Here is a 17,584-nt window from a genome sequence, read left to right as displayed (position 1 = left end):
AAACCCTGTCTCGAAAAACCAAAAAAAAAAAAAAAAGAAAAAAATTAATGAATCTTTAGGAAAAAAAATACTATTTTATCAGTATAAGTGTCTGCCTATTTGTATGTCTGTGTACTACATAGATGCCTGGTGTACACAGAGTATATCCAGGACAGTATTGGATCCCCTGGAACTGGAGTTATAGTTGTGAGCTGCCATTAGGTGCTGGGAAATTAACCCAGGTTCTCTGGAAGAACAGTCAGTGCTCTTAACCACTGAACCATTTTCCCAGCCCTTAACTTTTTTTTTGTTTTGTTTTGGTTTGGTTTTTTTTGTTTGTTTGTTTGTTTTCGAGACAGGATTTCTCTGTGTAGCCCTGTCTGTCCTGGAACTCACTCTGTAGACCAGCAGGCTAGCCTCGAACTCAGAAATCTGCCTGCCTCTGCCTCCCAAGTGCTGGGATTAAAGGCGTGCACCACCAACACCCGGCCTTGACTTTTTTTTAAGGCAAAGGGTAGCCTGTTTGTTGGTCAGCCATCCCAGGCTGACAATACTTCTTCCTTAGCCTGATAATTATTTCCTTCCTCCACCATCAGACTGTGAACCAACTGGCCCATGCCCTCCATCAGGACGAGCAGTTGCATGCAGGCAGCATGGTGAGTGTGATGTGGCCCAACTCCAAGTGTCCGCTCCTGAAGGATGACCTCGTGCTGATGGACAGGTAAGAGGGAGACATGTTCCTCGAAGCCTAGTCAGAGGGTACCAAGTCTCCATTTCTGGGTGATTCGGGTCCAGAGTTCCTGTGTCCCCTCTTTGCTTTGTTTAAGATAGCTCAACCAAATCCTTGTGCCTCTTGGATTTCTTCCAGGGGCTGGTTGGTTATCGTGCCCATTGCAGTGCCTTGGCAGTGCCTTGCAGATGTCCCAGGAGTGGGATGTTTGAGTGATAGGAGGGGCACTGAGAAGTGGGGGTGGGGGTGCCTTACATGCCAACCAGTATGTCTGGGTTCTGCTGGCCCAGACACCCACTTGTTCTATTAAACAAGGCCTTGAGCGACTTGTGCAAGCAGATCTAGGCTCCTTGCTCCCTTACTTCCTTTCCTTCTGGAACACCAAAATATAATACTGTAAAGACTGTAGCCTGAGACAGTTTAGGACCTGTTTAATCATTCTGTTTGCCTTTGCCTGAAATGCCTTTGGCAGACTGGGCCTTAGCAGTCCTTGGGACATTGGCTCTGGGAAGGCTGATGGCTCCAGAATTGTGTGTGTGTGTGTGTGTTAGGTAGCATATGTGGGCATTTTGTTCCTCTTGAAGGAATGGTTTGCCCCTGCCCTTTGGACACGTTACACCTACACCAAAAAAATATACAGTGCTGTGGCCTGTACAGAACCTGGACTCAGACACAAACTTGAGAGTTGGGCATGGCAGCAGGTGCTGTAATTATGTCTCTAGAGAGGTGAATGTCTAGAATTCATTTTGTTTTTATAAAAGTAATGGGTGCTGCTAGGTGGTGGTCTACACCTTTAATCCTAGCATTTGGAAGGCAGAGGCAGGAGGATGTCTGAGTTCAAGGTCACACTGGTCTACAGCCAGGGCTGTGTAGAAATACCAAGGGAAAAAAGTGATAGGTGCTAAAAACAAACTGGGCATCCCTCAGTGTGGTCTAGAAGGACGGGGATAGGAGGCAGAGACCTCCTCCCCTCCCACTCCTGCCACTTTGCAAGTCCCAGGGAAGTTCACACTGGGGCCCAAGCCCTGTGCCTGACCACACTGATTTACACTTGTCACCACAAGCCCTGGGATCGATGTTACCACGGAGCTGGACAGCTGGATTGATAAGTTTTGCCTGGATGCTGATGTGTTTGTGCTGGTGGCCAACTCAGAGTCCACGCTGATGCAGACGGTAAGTCTTGCTTCGCTTTGTCCCTGGGCCTGCTGGACAGGTGGTTAGTGGGGCCTGGGCTGGCAGGCCCCCTCCTCCATCAAGGTCCTGCCCTTGTCTAGGAGAAGCAGTTCTTCCACAAAGTGAGTGAGCGTCTCTCACGGCCCAACATCTTCATCCTGAACAACCGCTGGGATGCGTCTGCCTCGGAGCCTGAGTACATGGAGGAGGTAGGTGTCTCGCTGGCAGCAGTTTGGGGACTGCCAGGAGCCATGAGCACTGACCACTCAGATCTGCTGTGTGTCCCAGGCAGCCTCAGTTAAAGTCAGTGCCAGATTGCCCATGTACTCGCTGGTGGCTTTAATCTTTCCGCTCCCCTCCCATTCATTTTCCTTCCCTCCTCTTGATTTCTCCTAAGAGCATCCGTGCTGTGCTTGGGCCAGTAACTGGTTTACAGAAGCTCAGGATATACGGAAACAGGCTTTAGACAGATACTGGGGAGGAAGCTTAAGGAAGTGAAGGATGGGAGATTCTTCCTTCCTTTCTTTCTTCCTTTCTTCCTTTCTTTTTTTTTGTTTTTGTTTTTTTTTTGGGGGGTTTCTCAAGACAGGGTGTTTCTCTGTATAGCCCTGGCTGTCCTGGAACTCACTTTGTAGACCAGGCTGGCCTCGAACTCAGAAATCCACCTGCCTCTGCCTCCCAAGTGCTGGGATCAAAGGCGTGCGCCACCACCGCCCGGCTCAGGAGATTCTTAGTACAACTCCCAGCTCTAGTTTTGTGTGAACTAAAAGAAGGGATTTGTGGGTCCAAATGTGGCTCAGCAGTAGAGCTTTGGTTATAAACCCGTCTCCACATCTGAGAAGGATGGAATCCACGCACAATGCCTCACTTTTGGTGGGTGTTTGTGGAGGCTCTTTTTGTTGTTCTTGTTTTTTCAAGACAAGGTTTTTCTGTATAGTTCTGGCTGTACTAGAACTTACTCTGTAGACCTGCATACCAGGCTTCCCTGAATTTACAGAGATCTGCTTGTCCCTGCCTCCTGAGTTCTGGGATTAAAGCCCTGCACCACCATGTCTATGGAGTCTCTTAACCCTTTTAAATTCTACTAGTCCAGCCTAGTACATGGAGCTGGGACTGCCCACTGTGACGACTTGTTTTATAAATCAAGGTTCTGGGAGATGTGGCTTCTCAGTGTAGGGGCATTTAGGTTCTCTTCCTTGTGGGATGTCAAAGAACAATATTAGATCGACTTTCAAAACTTGAGGCAGTCTGGGACCTGTTCTGTGCCTCAGGAATCCCCAGGGAGGAGCTGGGGAGGATGGTGACTCCCGAGCAGAGGTGGTGCTGGGTGACCTTTCCTCATCCCTTGTGCTTGTTCAGCGTTCATCCCTTGCGCTTGTTGAGCCTTGTGGATCGGGTTTCCCCACCACTGCCCTGCTCATGCACAGCCGTTTGCCTGGCCCAGGTGCGGCGGCAGCACATGGAGCGCTGCACCAGCTTTCTGGTGGATGAGCTGGGCGTGGTGGATCGAGCTCAGGCTGGGGACCGGATCTTCTTCGTGTCTGCCAAGGAGGTTCTCAGCGCCAGGGTCCAGAAAGCCCAGGGCATGCCAGAAGGAGGTAACTGTGAGCTGCTGGCTTCCTTTTACTTGGTGTTTGCAGTGTTGCGTCTCTTCCTGGGTGTGTGGTGGAGACTGCTGGCAGTGAGGTGGAGAGCAGAGCCTGGAGGGAGGTTCTTGTCCTTAGAATCACCTAGGAGATCTCCCACTGGGCATGGATTTGAGGGCATTACCAGAGAGACTTGCCTGAGAAGGAATGACTCTTCCTGAAGGTGAGCTGCAGCTTGTCATGGGCTGAGTAAAAAGGAGAAAGCCAGCCGAGCACCCCTTCTTTCCATGTCTGTGCCCAGTGAGCTATGGGCCAGCAACCTCAAGTTGCTCCTAAGCAAGGCACCTGCTGCTGTTCCTTTCCACCATGACCTACTGTCTCCCCTCAGACCGAGAGCCAGAATAAGCCTGCCTTCCTCCCTGAAGTGGCTTCTCGGCAGGTGATTTTGGTCACAGGGCTAGAAAAGTAACCCAGAGAAGGATCTCCCCAATTACTTACCATGCAGTTTCCTCATGCACTGCTGTTCTCCTAGGCGGCGCTCTTGCAGAAGGTTTTCAAGTGAGGATGTTTGAGTTTCAGAATTTCGAGAGGCGGTTTGAGGTAAGTCTTTGACTCTGGTGTGTGGTCCTTCTGTCCTTCCCAGCTCTGTCTAGCCTGGCTGTGAAAGGGCAGCCTGGCCGTGGAGGTGACAGCCCCACCTCCCTCAGTCCCTCTCTCTGTTGTAGGAGTGCATTTCCCAGTCTGCAGTAAAGACCAAATTTGAGCAGCACACAGTCCGGGCCAAGCAGATTGCAGAGGCCGTTCGTCTCATCATGGATTCCCTGCACATCGCAGCTCAGGAGCAGCGGTGAGAGCCTACATGTATGATCAGACCCCTAATGCTGAGCTCAGTCCATGGGCCCATGCCCAGGCCACAATAGAGACCTAGTCACACTGGTCAGGAGGGCCACCCGGTGTCTCATCATCCCACCCAGCCTGTACAGTAAGGCAGGCTCCTTGTTGGAGATCTTGGCCTTTGTGTTTGTTTTTAATTTTCAGTAGTACGGGGTTCAGATCTGAGGCCTTTTATCAGCTAGAAAGGCTCTTTACTACCGAGTTGCAGTCCTGGCCCAGGGTTTGGTTTTGTTTTATTTCCAATAGATTCTTACTATGTAGTCCAGGTTAGTCTTGAACTTAAGATTTTATTGCCTCAGGACCCCACCCTAACATACCATATCCCACTTGAACCTACCTATTTTTTTTTGTTTTATTGTATGTATGCAAGTATGAATTGGGTTTTTTTTGTTTTGTTTTGTTTTTTTGAGACAGGGTTTCACTATGCATCTCTGGTGGGCCCAGAACTCTCTATATAGTCCAGGTAGCCTTGTACTCAGATCTGCCTACTTCTGCCTCATGAGTGCTTAGACTAAAGGGCCATTAAAACGTGATGGGGTACAGGTGATATGCTCAGTTTTCAGAGTGCTAACCTAGTATATAGGAACCCCTGAGCTCGTCTCCAGTACACACATACTGGCTGTGGTAGTGACATCCTAGAATCCTTTTATAAGCATTTTAGAGATGGAGTCAGGATGTAGGAGGATCAGAAGTTCATGGGCTCCTGTCTCAAAAGAACAAAAAGAAAAAAGAAAAACAATATGAGAAATGTAAAGTACAGGAAAGCTCAGGGAGCCATGTACAAACAACTCCCTTCTATTGGAGGGACTATGAGATAGTGTGGGCCTATGTTAGTGAGAGCAGAAATGGAGTCCACCTGGTCCTCGGGGGTGGTGGGTTCCTGTGCTCCACTCCCCAGATTATAGGAGCTTCCTGAGGAGAGCACAAAAGGACTGGAGGCTGCTGGGCACGTGCCACCCTTGTCGAGGCATGGCATTGCCTGTGCTGACAGTGTAGCTGTCACTACACTGGTGTTGCCAGCCAGCCTGGTGTCCTTGCCCTTAGCTCTTGTTGGGACACTTGCCATTGGTGCTGGGAACTGACTCCCATTTCCATAGCTCTCACCACAGTTGAGACAGGGCTGTACCCTGAGGTGTCTGGTGGTATCTTTTTTTTTTTTTAATTTCATTTCCCAGTTCCTGGACAAGTGCAACATTTTTTTGTTGTTGTTACTTTGTTTAAAAAGTTTCACAATTATTTTTGATCCATGTCTTTGGCATGGCATATATGTGTAGGTCAGAGGACAGCTTTGTGGAATCAGATCTCCTTCCACCATTACCTGGGCTCTAGGGACTGAATCAGACTTGCACAGCAAGTGTTTGATCTGCTAAGCCATCTTTCTGGGTTGTCAATAATCTTTTCCCCACATTGTTGGTAGAGCTGTTTCTAACCCCCTTTAGGTACCTCTCTTCTCTGTCACCATCCCTCCTCCTAATGGGAGCCTGAGGGATGAGTGGCAGGACAGAGTGGCCTGGGTACTTCCCAGCTTCCCTTGGCTCCTCTGCTTGGTCTTGTGGGGACTTGGGTTTCTAAGCAGTGCTTTTGTCCTCTCAGCGTTTATTGTCTAGAAATGCGGGAAGAGCGGCAAGATCGGCTGAGATTTATTGATAAGCAGCTGGAGCTCCTGGCTCAAGACTATAAGCTTCGAATTAAGCAGATTACGGAGGAAGTGGAAAGGCAGGTGAGAATGAAGAGAAAGCCTTGTGTGGATGCTCTGACTTAAGTCAAGTTCAGTGGGAGACACCTAAGCCTTCCCCAACTTTCTGGGAAGCTTTCTGTGGTCCGGATTCAAGAATAGGGCCTTCTTCCAGGGCCATTTTGATTGCCCATTTCTTCCACCTCTGTGGCTTCAAATCAAGAGGAGCTGGGCAGACTGTAGGGTACCGGGACAGGTGTGTAGTTAAGTGCAGCCTTCCCTGCAGAAGCAAAGTTCAGGCCCCCTGATGCTAACTGTGCCCTCCTTTGGCTGCAGGTGTCCACAGCCATGGCTGAAGAGATCAGGCGCCTCTCTGTGCTAGTTGACGAGTACCAGATGGACTTCCACCCATCCCCAGTTGTCCTCAAGGTTTATAAGAACGTGAGTGAAACAGCATGCGCTCTTGGCAGGGACCATTGGGCAGATTGGGCAGAGTCACCGTGGAGACAGCAACTCAGCTTTAGCTGCTGCGTCTCAAGGTCCTTGAGTGGAAGTGACAGCCAGGGAATGAGGTCCAAGCTTCCTCTGCCTCTATGGTCAGCTGGCAGGGGAGGGCTGGTTGAACACCCCACAGACTCCTGCTGGTGGTGCCTCTTCTCATAACCCTTTTTTTCTGGGGCCAGGAGCTGCACCGCCATATAGAGGAAGGTCTGGGCCGGAACATGTCTGACCGCTGCTCCACTGCCATTGCCAGTTCACTGCAGACTATGCAGCAGGACATGATAGGTCAGTGCCACAAGGGACCTGGTGTCTGTGGGGCTGCCATATCCAAGCTTAGTGTGTTCTAGTGTGTAGTGCTTTCACACAGGACCTGAGTCTGGTTCCCAGAACCCATGTCATAAGGTTTACAGTTGCCTGAACTTCAGATCCATCCAGGAGATCCTATGCTCTGACTTCATATGCCCCTGACTTCATATATTCCTGACTTCATTACTCCCGACTTCATTATTCCTGACTTGATATGCCCCTGACTTCATATGCTTCTGCACCCATGTACACCCACCCACCCATATACACATACATCAGAATCAAAAATAATAAATCAATAGGATGACCTTTCCTTATCTCTTACCTTGATAGTGATTGAACTCACTGCCTTCAGCTTCTGGGTCTGCATCCTGAATTCATTCTGTGTGGACTTGGGCAACCATGCTTGGGTTGCCATAGGGGGCAGTATACAAGCTGAGACTTTGGCATGACTGCAGGCAGGTTTGGGAAGGTGACCTGTCAACCAGTCCCACCAGCTGACCAGCTGAGTATAGTTTCTCCACAGAGCTGCAGCGTCTCTAGCAGCTGGTGTGGACTGTGTGCTGAGGTTGGGCAGCCCTGGTGTGACACGGACCTGAGCTGATGCACTCTCTCCCTGCTCTTCCCCTGACAGACGGCTTGAAGCCCCTTCTTCCTGTATCTATGCGGAATCAGATAGACATGCTGGTCCCTCGACAGTGTTTCTCCCTCAGCTATGACCTGAATTGTGACAAGCTGTGTGCTGACTTTCAGGAGGACATCGAGTTCCACTTCTCCCTTGGATGGACTATGCTAGTGAACAGGTTCCTGGGCCCCAAGAATAGCCGCCGGGCCTTGCTAGGCTACAGTGATCAGGCAAGAAGCTCCTTTCCCTGGTGCATCATGGGAGATTACCCTGACACCAGATACGGCAGTCTCCTACTGCTGGGGTCCTGAGGGCAGAAGCCATTTGAAGTGCCATCAGGGCACTGGTCAGGACTGTTGCCATTACCAACTTGGTCTTGTCCTAATTACAAATGCTGAGGGCTGGCCGAGCTGTGTTGATGCACACCTTTAATACCAGGTCTCGGGAGGCAGAGGCAGGCAGATCTCTGTGATATATTAGGAGCTGGTGAGATGGATGGATGGCTCAGCAGTATAGAGTGCTTGTTGTTCTTGAAGAAGACAAGGCTCCACTCTCAGCACCTGCATGATGGTTTGCAACTGTCCTTAACTTTAGTTCTAAGACCAAGGCATATAGTGCCCTCTTGACTTTCATGTACACTAGGCACACTTGTGGTATGCAAACAAAACACTTATACATACAAACTTAAATGAATCTTAGAGAAAAAAAATCACTTTAAATTTTAGAATAAAAAGCAGGGACTGAAGAGATGGCTCAGTGGGTAAATACTTGGTCTTACTCCAAAGTTAACTTGTCAACCTGGCTAAAACAGTGAGCTTCGAGCTCACTGAGAGACTCTGTGTTAACACAGAAGGTTGTAGAGAAGGACACCTGACAATCTGCTCTAGTTTCTGCATGTGAGTGCAGAAAGGCACACACACACACACACATACACACGCTCAGATGCATATACCACACACACACACATACACACACATGCTTAAATTCCTTTTAGCACAAGCTCAGTAGTCAGGGCTTACATCCTGTGGCCTGCCACAGTGCTCAGCTTGGGCTTGCAGGTTTTTAGGAGGCAGACATCCTACTGTGGTGCACACAAAGCTCGTTCTCCCTTATGTGCCTTTTGCTCAGTCCCTGCCCTACTTTATGCAGTCCTGAGGGTCACTGAGGGTGTGCGTGAATGACAGACTTGCAACATTCTTCTCATACCTTTGTCATTTCTCATCAGGTTCAGCGTCCTCTCCCTCTGACACCTGCCAACCCCAGCATGCCCCCCTTGCCACAGAGCTCCCTCACCCAGGAGGAGCTCATGGTCTCCATGGTTACTGGCCTGGCCTCTCTGACGTCCAGGACTTCCATGGGCATTCTCGTGGTCGGAGGAGTGGTCAGTGACATTTGCTTGGGGAAGGGGCAGTGGGAGGGGCCTGGGGGCTCAGTGAGTGTTTTCTACCCTGGGGAGCTGTATGGCCAGAGCCCTTATCACATACAGTTGCTCCATTGAGACACCACTCATCTAATAGGGTGTTCTTCCATTTCCTGGGTGTGGTTTTCAGAAACCCATAGCTAGTTTGAACTCTCCCCTCTGACCCTGAGGCCTCTTCCTCCATAGCCAACAGGGAACAGGTTAAGGAGGAGGAGGAGGAGGAGGCCCACCTGGCCCTTGAATTTCCCTCTCCTGCCTCTGGATGGCGCTGACCCAAACCCTGAGAAGCAGCTGGCCCTCCTCTGATTTCTGTGGGACTCACCTTGCTCTGACTCAAGACACTTTTCAGCCAGTCCCTCACATGGTATTGGCCAGCCCTCATGGCCTTTTGTAGACTGGTGAGGTAGAGCCATGGCAGAGGGTGGCTGTCACAAACTGTCACAAACTGCCCAGAGTTGCCTTTCCAGCATCAGCCAAGACCCCTCCCCCAGGCCAAGAGTTGCACTCTGGCCCTTTCCACAGGTAGTGGCCTAGAAGAGGGCCATGGTCTGCAACACTGACCACCCATAGACCCCCTTTATAGCATCTTGTTTACCTCGCTATACCACCTGTGGGTTAAACTTACCCCATGTGCCCAAGTTCATACAGCCAGGACAGTGGATGACATGAGCCCTGAAGCTGTGCTCCAAGCCCCATTCTGTGACTAAACTACAGCTGTGAGGTGGGGTGCCAAATCCTGACTCTTGTTGCCATCAGAATAAGCTATTCCTTTGGATTATCTGTGTTTTTCTTTAAGAAGCCTGTTTCTCAGCTTGGGGCTGAAGCTCAGCAGGAGAGAGCTTGCCCAACATGGGCCAGCCCTGTATTCCATTCCTAGCACTTAAAAACACAGACCAAACCAACCTCACCCAGATCAGGACAGTGGTCCCAACCCTAAGTTATATTCTGTAGCCAACACCCAATTTCCCTCACTTTCTTCTGCTGCAGTCCTGGATAGTCCCTGACCTCTTACCTCACTGGGGTCACAGAGACTTTGCCCAGCTTGACCATGCATCTTTACAGGTGTGGAAGGCAGTGGGCTGGAGACTCATCGCCCTCTCCTTTGGACTGTATGGCCTCCTGTACGTCTATGAGCGGCTGACCTGGACCACCAAAGCCAAAGAGAGGGCCTTCAAGCGCCAGTTTGTGGAATACGCCAGTGAGAAGCTACAGCTCATCATCAGTTACACCGGCTCTAACTGCAGCCACCAAGTCCAGCAGTGAGCGGGCGGCCCAGGGACTCGAGGGAGGGAGGGACACCAACAGATGGGCTTCCACTCCTTTCGGCCTGACTGGGAGCCCCTAGGTCTTGGCATCATGGGCCCTAGGGCTTTGGCTGGGCAGGACCAGCTTTGCGTCCAAGGCTGAGGTCGGGTAGGCCTCCAGTGCCCCAAGATGGGAAGGCCGTGGGGAAAATGAGGGAACCAGGGACATGTTTCATAGATTTTAAAGGTTGCTTTGGGACTGGAAATGTAGCTTAGTTGGCAGAGTGTGTGCGTAGCATACATGAAGCCCTGGGCTTGATCCCCAGTATCACACAAAGTAGGTGTGATGTCCTAATACCTGTAATCCAGCACTCAGGAGCTGGAGGCAAGAGGGTCATCCTTGGCTATGTGGGGAGTGTGGAGCCAGGCTGGGCTATGTGAGACCCTGCCTGCACATAGAAAAAGGAGAGGGAGGGAGGGAGGGAGGGAGGGAGGGAGGGAGGGAGGGAGAGAGAGGGAAGGAAGGAAGGAAGGAAGGAAGGAAGGAAGGAAGGAAGGAAGAAAAAAAAGAGAGAAAGAAAGAAGGAAGGAAGCTGGGCGTGGTGGCGCACGCCTGTAATCCCAGCACTCGGGAGGCAGAGGCAGGTGGATTTCTGAGTTTGAGTCCAGCCTGGTCTACAGAGTGAGTTCCAGGACAGCCAGGGCTACACAGAGAAACCCTGTCTTGAAAAACCAAAAAAAAAAAAAAACCAAAAAGAAGGAAGGAAGGAAGGAAGAAAGCCAGCTAGCCTTGAAGGGAATGAGTTGTGGCATCCTAAATCAAAGCCTGGTTATGGTGCCTCAGTGGGACAGGTGAACCTATGGTTTCTACATCTTGGAGCATGGAGAAGGCAGATAGTTGTACTACCCTGCACTGCCTCTCTCTTTGTCTTGGTCTCCCAGGTCTCAGACTATATAACCCAGCCTAATGTGAAATTTAGAGCAACTTTCCAGCTTCAGCCTCCCCAGTCCTAGGATTGACCCTCTGACTGTGGCATGACTGACCCTTTCTACACTCGCTCTCCCTTTACTCTTATAGCTGTGAGCACTGATGGGACTAGGGATATAGCTCTGTCGGAAGAGCGCTTGCCTTGCGTGAATGAAGGCCTGAGTTAATACCTAGCATTTCCCCCACACACCACACCACACACACATACAGGATACTGAAACAGACTCAGATAAGGGAGATGAGTCCCTTCCTTGTCACTTAGTTGGTGAGCATCAGTTAGAATCCTGGCCTCTCGTTTCCAGGTTAGGCTCACCACTGGGATGCTGGGGGTGTCTTTGATGTGAGCATTGGGAGGTGTTAGTGGTTTCAGCAGAGGGGGAGAAGATCCCAAAAGCAGGACTGCAGGCCAGAGCAGATATGGATAAGCTCAGCTGCTACTCAGTTCTGTGTAGATTTAACCATGAATAGAAGAATCCTGCCTAAGCCGCTATGTGCCCAGTTGATCCAGCCTCTGTCCCCTCAGGGAATTGTCTGGGACATTTGCTCATCTGTGCCAGCAAGTGGACATCACCCGAGATAATCTGGAGCAGGAAATTGCTACCATGAACAAGAAAGTCGAGGCTCTGGATTCACTTCAGAGCAAAGCCAAATTGCTCAGGTGAGTGGCCAAGGACCAAGTGGGGGGAGGTGGAGCTTGTCTGCCACCTGGTGTCTCCAGTGTGGGCACTGGGTGCTCTCTGGGGATTTCGCTTTCTTGTGAGATGCTTGCTTGGCACTGCTGAATGTGGGATAGACAGTGCTAGTGCTGGAGGCTTAACAGACAGTTCCGCTGGCCTCAAGGTGCTTGCAGATGGGGCAGAATGACATCCAGGAAACAAGCAAGGCAGTGCTGGATGTCACAGCTCATGGGTTACCCTCTGAACTTGGGGCCTCAGCACTTGGCACAGCTGTCCCACCCAGTTTTTGTCACCCCTATAGGTCATCAGCTCTGCAAATTTTGTTGTGTTTGAGACAGGATCTCTTTGTAGTCTTGGCTGGGCTGGAACTTGCCATATGAATGAGGCTAGTCTCAAATGCACTGAGCTTCCCCTACCTCTACTCCCCAATGCTGGGGTTAAAGGTGTATGCCACCACACCTATATCAGCTCTGCTTTCTAATAGGAAAGTTGGTAGCCATGGAGGCTGAGTCCCTTGTCTGGAGCTCTACAGGAAATGGCCAGATGGAACGTGGGGTGCAAATTGGACTGCACTTTGGTTTTCCTTGCTCTGTGTGAGAGCTGCCATCATATCAGTCATACTCAGTTCCATGCTGAGCCCAGGAGCTGGGGTGCGTAGCACCAAGTCTCTCCACAGGAACAGGATTGGTGGTCTCTTTAGAACTGTGAAGTTTGCTGGGAGGGGGATTAGTTGAAGGAGTCTGGTTCTGTGTTCTGGCCCTGCACTCTTTCAGCATTCCTGTGTCTCTCCTGTGGCTTTAATCTGTGAGATGAGCCACAGATGAAAATAGAAGTATTCTGCTAATTCCTTAGCCTGCTCAGGCCATGATAACATCAGTATATGGGGAGCTGCACTTCCTGCCCCCACCTCTGATGTAAGAGGCCCACGGGGGACAGAGCTAGATAAGAGGTACTCAGAGTCTAGCCATGACAGATCAGTGGTCTTTCCCTCCTTTGTCTGGCCTACGCAGTATGCACCTCTTGCCCATCACCAGGGGTACACTGCTCTTCCACTGGGACTCTTGGGTCCAAGTGTCTGTTGCTACCTGTAGCAATAAAGGTAGCCTGAGCTAACACCCAAACCTTTATCTGTCAATCAAGAAAGCTGGCTTCCAGAGACTGAAACTTGCTCTGGGCTGTAACCAAACTAGAAAAACCTAAAACCTGCAGTAGTGGTTCACTCCTAAAATCAGAGGACATAGGAAGGTAAGGCAGGAGGATGGCTGTGAGTTCCAGGCTAGCCTGAGCTACTTAGTGAGATCCTGTCTTAGTTCACTCCTTTTTAAAATTGCCTGGCTCTGTCCCATCAGCTTGTGACCTTCTTTTCCTCATTTCCAAAATGGGAAAATGTGCTTTTAAAGGATTGCATGAAGGTTCAGATAGGCTAGTGTGGTCTGCCATAGCAGCCGTCTGTACAGTCATCTTGTATTTGCAGGAATAAAGCTGGCTGGTTGGACAGCGAACTCAACATGTTCACACACCAGTACCTGCAGCCCAGCAGATAGTGGGCAGCCAGGGCGGACCTGCACCAAGAAGAGGCAGGGCCGCACCTCCCATCAGCTCTAGTCCTTGGCCGCTGCAGAGAGAAGGAAAGCACCCAGTCTTGTACCAGTTACTCCCTACCCACTGCAGGAAGACCCCTGGCTCATACCCTAACGGAGACCAACAAGGACTGGACAGCTCGGCTCCAAGGAGTTATGCATGTGTCTGTGTCTGCTCATCACGCTCACTCGGTTGAAAGTTACTGTGTATTTGATAAGGTCTTCCTCAGAATGGCACCCTGCAGAATGACTGATGGGAGCCTTCACAGGCATCAGACAGCCACTCCTACGTTCTCCAGCCTGAGCTCACCTACAGAGAGACAGTGTTGGGGGTGACTGGATGCCCCAGAAAAATTCAGGATACTTCTGAAATTGCCATGTTTGTCTCAGAACTTGTATCTTGCGTTTGGCCCTCAGCTTTAGCACTTTTTCCCACTTGCAGAGTCTTTCAGTTATGCTTGGTAGCCAGGCTCAACACACCCTGGGCTTTAGACTCAACCAGCTTATATGGGAAGCTGGAGACCCCTTCCAGCCAGAGCACAGTAAGAGCTCGGAGAAGGTATGTGAACTAGGGTATCTGATGTGGTAGTGCAGTTGGTGTCTGGCGTTGTGACGACAAGGGACTTGCCTCCCTTCTTGCCACTGAGGCCCTTGCTTTTCCTTCAGCTCTTGGCCTCTTGGTCCGGTTTATTAGTAAGAGCTAGTTTGCTCCAGGTGGCTAAAGGATGTAGCAGGAGGAATGGTGGAAGATGGGAGCTGCCCGGGTTAGTACAGAAGAGGTCTGTCTATCTGACCTAGCACTGAGGGGTTCACAAACCTGTGAGGCGCACCTCACTAATTATGGCTCATCCCTGCCTTGCTACAAGCTCCCTGTGGCCACCATTCTCTGGACTGTACCGTGCCGATGACTGCAGCTGGCTACAAAACAGCATGAGAACCTGGCCGCTGTTCTACTGCCTCGACCCTCAGGCAGGCCTCCTCCTCTTCTGCCCCTGAAGCCTCCTGCTGCTTGCTCCTCCACCTTAGTCAGTGCTGAACTTCTCACTGCTGAGTGTTGAAATTGTTAATGGTCAAAGCAGGGAGGATTCCAGTCACCAAGGTTGATTGTCTTGGGAAAGCAGTTTTAGAGTGATGAATCCTTTGTAGGACAGGTAGAGAGTGTCTTAGAGATAAATCAATGGGCTATGTCCTCTCCTGCCCATGTCTTGTGCTCACTTGCCCCTCAGTCTACCCTTTTTGCTGGGACAGTGATGGTCTTGGCCAAGGTCAGCATGTAATGGAAAGAGTGTATTGCCAGGCTGGATAGATGGGGTCATCTCACAGTGGGTCACGTGAAAATCAGTGTCACGTAGTCCCAGTGAATGTTGTGTTCTTTCTAGGGGGAGGGGGGATAGAATAAACTCATTCTTTTTCAGTATAGCCCCTGAGTAATGAATGAAAATGAGCTTATATAAGTAAAGATTCATTTATGCCACCAGGGAGAGCCTGTATCTGAGAGACGTTTAGCAGAGAGCACTTTAGTTTTTTGCTGCTAACTGTTGTGTGATCCTTTGCTGGGGTGCAAAAGGCACCAGACACAGTGTGTTTGCTTCTGGTATATTTAGGTGATGCATCCGCCTGGGTTACCTGTATCTCTGCTGATCATATTGGAAACTAAAATAAAGCCCCATTTGTGACCCTGTGTGAGCTCTCTGCCTGCAGTAGTCTGGTCTGAGAAGAAAGGACATGGCCAGCCTCCACAGGCCAGGAGATCTGGAGCGACTCTTGAACAGAGTTCTCTGGGACTCCACATTTCAGTTCTCATGTACATCAGTGACTCAGCAGCCACTCCACTTTGCCTTCTGAGGACTTGCCTCTGATCTTTCCAGTTTAAAGAGCCCTTGAGAGTGGACAAGGCCATTGGTGGATTCTCCATGTCCAGCTGCATGTGTCCCTCCTGACTAAGGCTCCACCACTACCCACACACTTGTGTGTCTCAGACTCTGAATTCAGCTGATGGTGTTGTGCCTGTTCATGAAGCATTCTTCAACCCCCAAAGACCAGCAAGGAGCTGATTCCAATGCATTCGCACTAGGTCTTCACTCACGCTCCCATCACTGACACAGCAGAATGGGCGGGTAAAGCCCTGAGCCCGCAGTGGGACAGTGGTGAGCAAGAGAAGGCAAGTCTGGCAAGCATCTAATTGATGACTATTGTAAGATGACAGCAGAACCATGAACAATCACAAATGGTCTGAAAGTATATGTGGAACTACCAGACTAATCCTGATTGGCTGTTGCTAGGGAGTAAGTCTAGGCTCTGGGCCAGAGAAAAGCTAGATGGTTCTTCCTGAACTTGGGTGCAGCTTGGGTTTAGCTGCAGGTCAAGTTCTTGGGCCCTTTTTCCTTTAAAATGGAGGCCATTCCCAAGGTTTGGCCTCTCAATGGTAAAACGGCATCCTCTCAGATTCCCAGGCCAGACTTGATGGGTCATCAAGTCCATGGTCACACATCACATGCTATACCTAGTCTGCCGCTCCCTGACCTCTTCCTCCTCCATTACAGCTACTCTGCGCCAATGTGGGTTATTGCCTCCTGCCCTGTTTCCTCCCCCACTCTTGCCTCTTAGGACCTGTGCACTTGGAGTTCAGCACATGTCACACTCCAAGACCTCAGAGCCCATTCAGGGTAGAAGCCCAAGTTCTCACTTGGTTCTTCAGATTCAGGTCCTTCCGCACCCTCCCACCCCCGCCACCTCTGCTTGTCTACAAGTGTGTCTGTCTTTCCTCACCCTGAACTGATACTCTTAGCATGTTCACAAGACACAAGATGTGCATGTATCCTAGAACAGTCATGGTGCATGTGTCTCCCCTACAGAAGGGGCTTTGTAAGGAGAGCAATTCTGTTTACACATTATCAACCCAGGACTTTAGGAGAGCCCACCTTTAATCCCAGTGCTCAGAGGCTCAGATTTAACCAACAGTTTTTTTGTTTGTTTTTTAAAGATTTATTTATCTATGTGAATATATTGCTTCTGTCTTCAGACACACCAGAAGAGGGCATCAGATCCCATTACAGATGGTTGTGAGCCACCATGTGGTTGCTGGGATTTGAACTCAGGATCTTTAGAAGAGCAGTCAGTGCTCTTAACTGCTAAGCCATCTCTCCAACCCCTAACCAATAGTTTTAAATTGGGGGGGCAAGGTTTATACAACAAAGGCTGGTATACATGAAGATGGATCGATCGGCTCATCTTGGAGCAACCCAGTACAGGATTTAGCATTTGAATACAAGCAGCACCAGAACAACCCCATACATTTCCTCCTTTTTGTCTACATAAAAAGTCTTTCTCTTACAGCAATAAACAACATAAAGTAGGAACAATTATGAAAATGATTAGGTAAGACATTAAAAAAGTCCAGTTTGTTTGTATTTGGCAACCTTTGGATAAGTATCATCTATACTATCTTGGTGAGTTCAGAGTTTTGTATCTAGATAATTTTTTGTGATAACATGCATTAACCTAAAAACATTTTCTTAGACCTAAAAACCTCTTAAATCCAAAACAACTTAAGCTTAAGTGTGAGACTATAACTATCTAGTCTTCAATTCCATCAGAGACCTCAGAAGGATAAATATTGCCTGAGTGTGCAGGAAGCACAGGCAAGCAGCTTCCAAGGCTACAGAAAAGACAAATAGCTGTCTGGCAGTTCCCCAGAATTGTCTAGATAATGTTGGAGCATCCATCTTCAACCTTCTGGCAGGATACCTGACAGGCATATTTGTGAAGCAAGGCATATGAAGGACTTGTGTACCCTGTCTTGGCAGAGTTAGGCAGTCGACTTCACCTGCATTTCAATTTGCCCATTTTGGACAGCATCCTGTCTGTGGAGAGAATAAGGCATTTTCTTTGCCCAGTGGCAACTTGCTACATTAGAATCCATCTCCTAACGGAGATTCATCCTTCATTCAATGCTCATCCTTCCTTTTCCAAGTCGAATGGGGTGCTGCCAGGAGCTGACATGTCTCAATGTCAAAAAGGCCTTAAATTAATAAAAAAAAAACATCTTTAAATGCCATTTTCTGTGGCCTCTGAGGTTTTTGAAGACCATCTATCTACTCATAGCATATGTGAACAATCAAATGTTGCTTTATATTATCAGTTCGACTTAGTTTGACCAGTCCGGTAACTCAAACTCGCGCCCCCNCCCCCCCNCCCCCCGCCAGT

At 49.6% G+C, this 17,584-nt stretch overlaps 1 protein-coding gene across 6 annotated transcripts in view; it reads left to right on the top strand.

Annotated features, from left to right (window-relative positions):
- The window catches only part of Mfn2 (mitofusin 2), a 31,105-nt gene extending 16,046 nt beyond the window's left edge, over positions 1-15,059 (top strand). For all 6 annotated transcript variants that reach the window (XM_021159251.2, XM_029476072.1, XM_029476068.1 and 3 more), the window contains 14 exons: positions 576-700; positions 1,774-1,882; positions 1,984-2,091; positions 3,327-3,480; positions 4,001-4,068; positions 4,194-4,315; positions 5,956-6,082; positions 6,374-6,478; positions 6,721-6,823; positions 7,479-7,699; positions 8,695-8,850; positions 9,952-10,148; positions 11,645-11,779; positions 13,273-15,059. In XM_021159251.2, the coding sequence (XP_021014910.1) occupies positions 576-700; positions 1,774-1,882; positions 1,984-2,091; positions 3,327-3,480; positions 4,001-4,068; positions 4,194-4,315; positions 5,956-6,082; positions 6,374-6,478; positions 6,721-6,823; positions 7,479-7,699; positions 8,695-8,850; positions 9,952-10,148; positions 11,645-11,779; positions 13,273-13,342 (1,800 nt within the window). In that variant the 3' untranslated portion in view covers positions 13,343-15,059. The remainder of the gene's footprint in view (positions 1-575; positions 701-1,773; positions 1,883-1,983; positions 2,092-3,326; positions 3,481-4,000; positions 4,069-4,193; positions 4,316-5,955; positions 6,083-6,373; positions 6,479-6,720; positions 6,824-7,478; positions 7,700-8,694; positions 8,851-9,951; positions 10,149-11,644; positions 11,780-13,272) is intronic.
- The last annotated feature ends 2,525 nt before the right edge of the window (positions 15,060-17,584 follow it).

The sequence above is a fragment of the Mus caroli genome, chromosome 4 (assembly GCF_900094665.2).
Source record: "Mus caroli chromosome 4, CAROLI_EIJ_v1.1, whole genome shotgun sequence".
Taxonomy (NCBI): Eukaryota; Metazoa; Chordata; class Mammalia; order Rodentia; family Muridae; genus Mus; species Mus caroli.
This window is presented reverse-complemented; position numbering and strand designations above follow the sequence as displayed.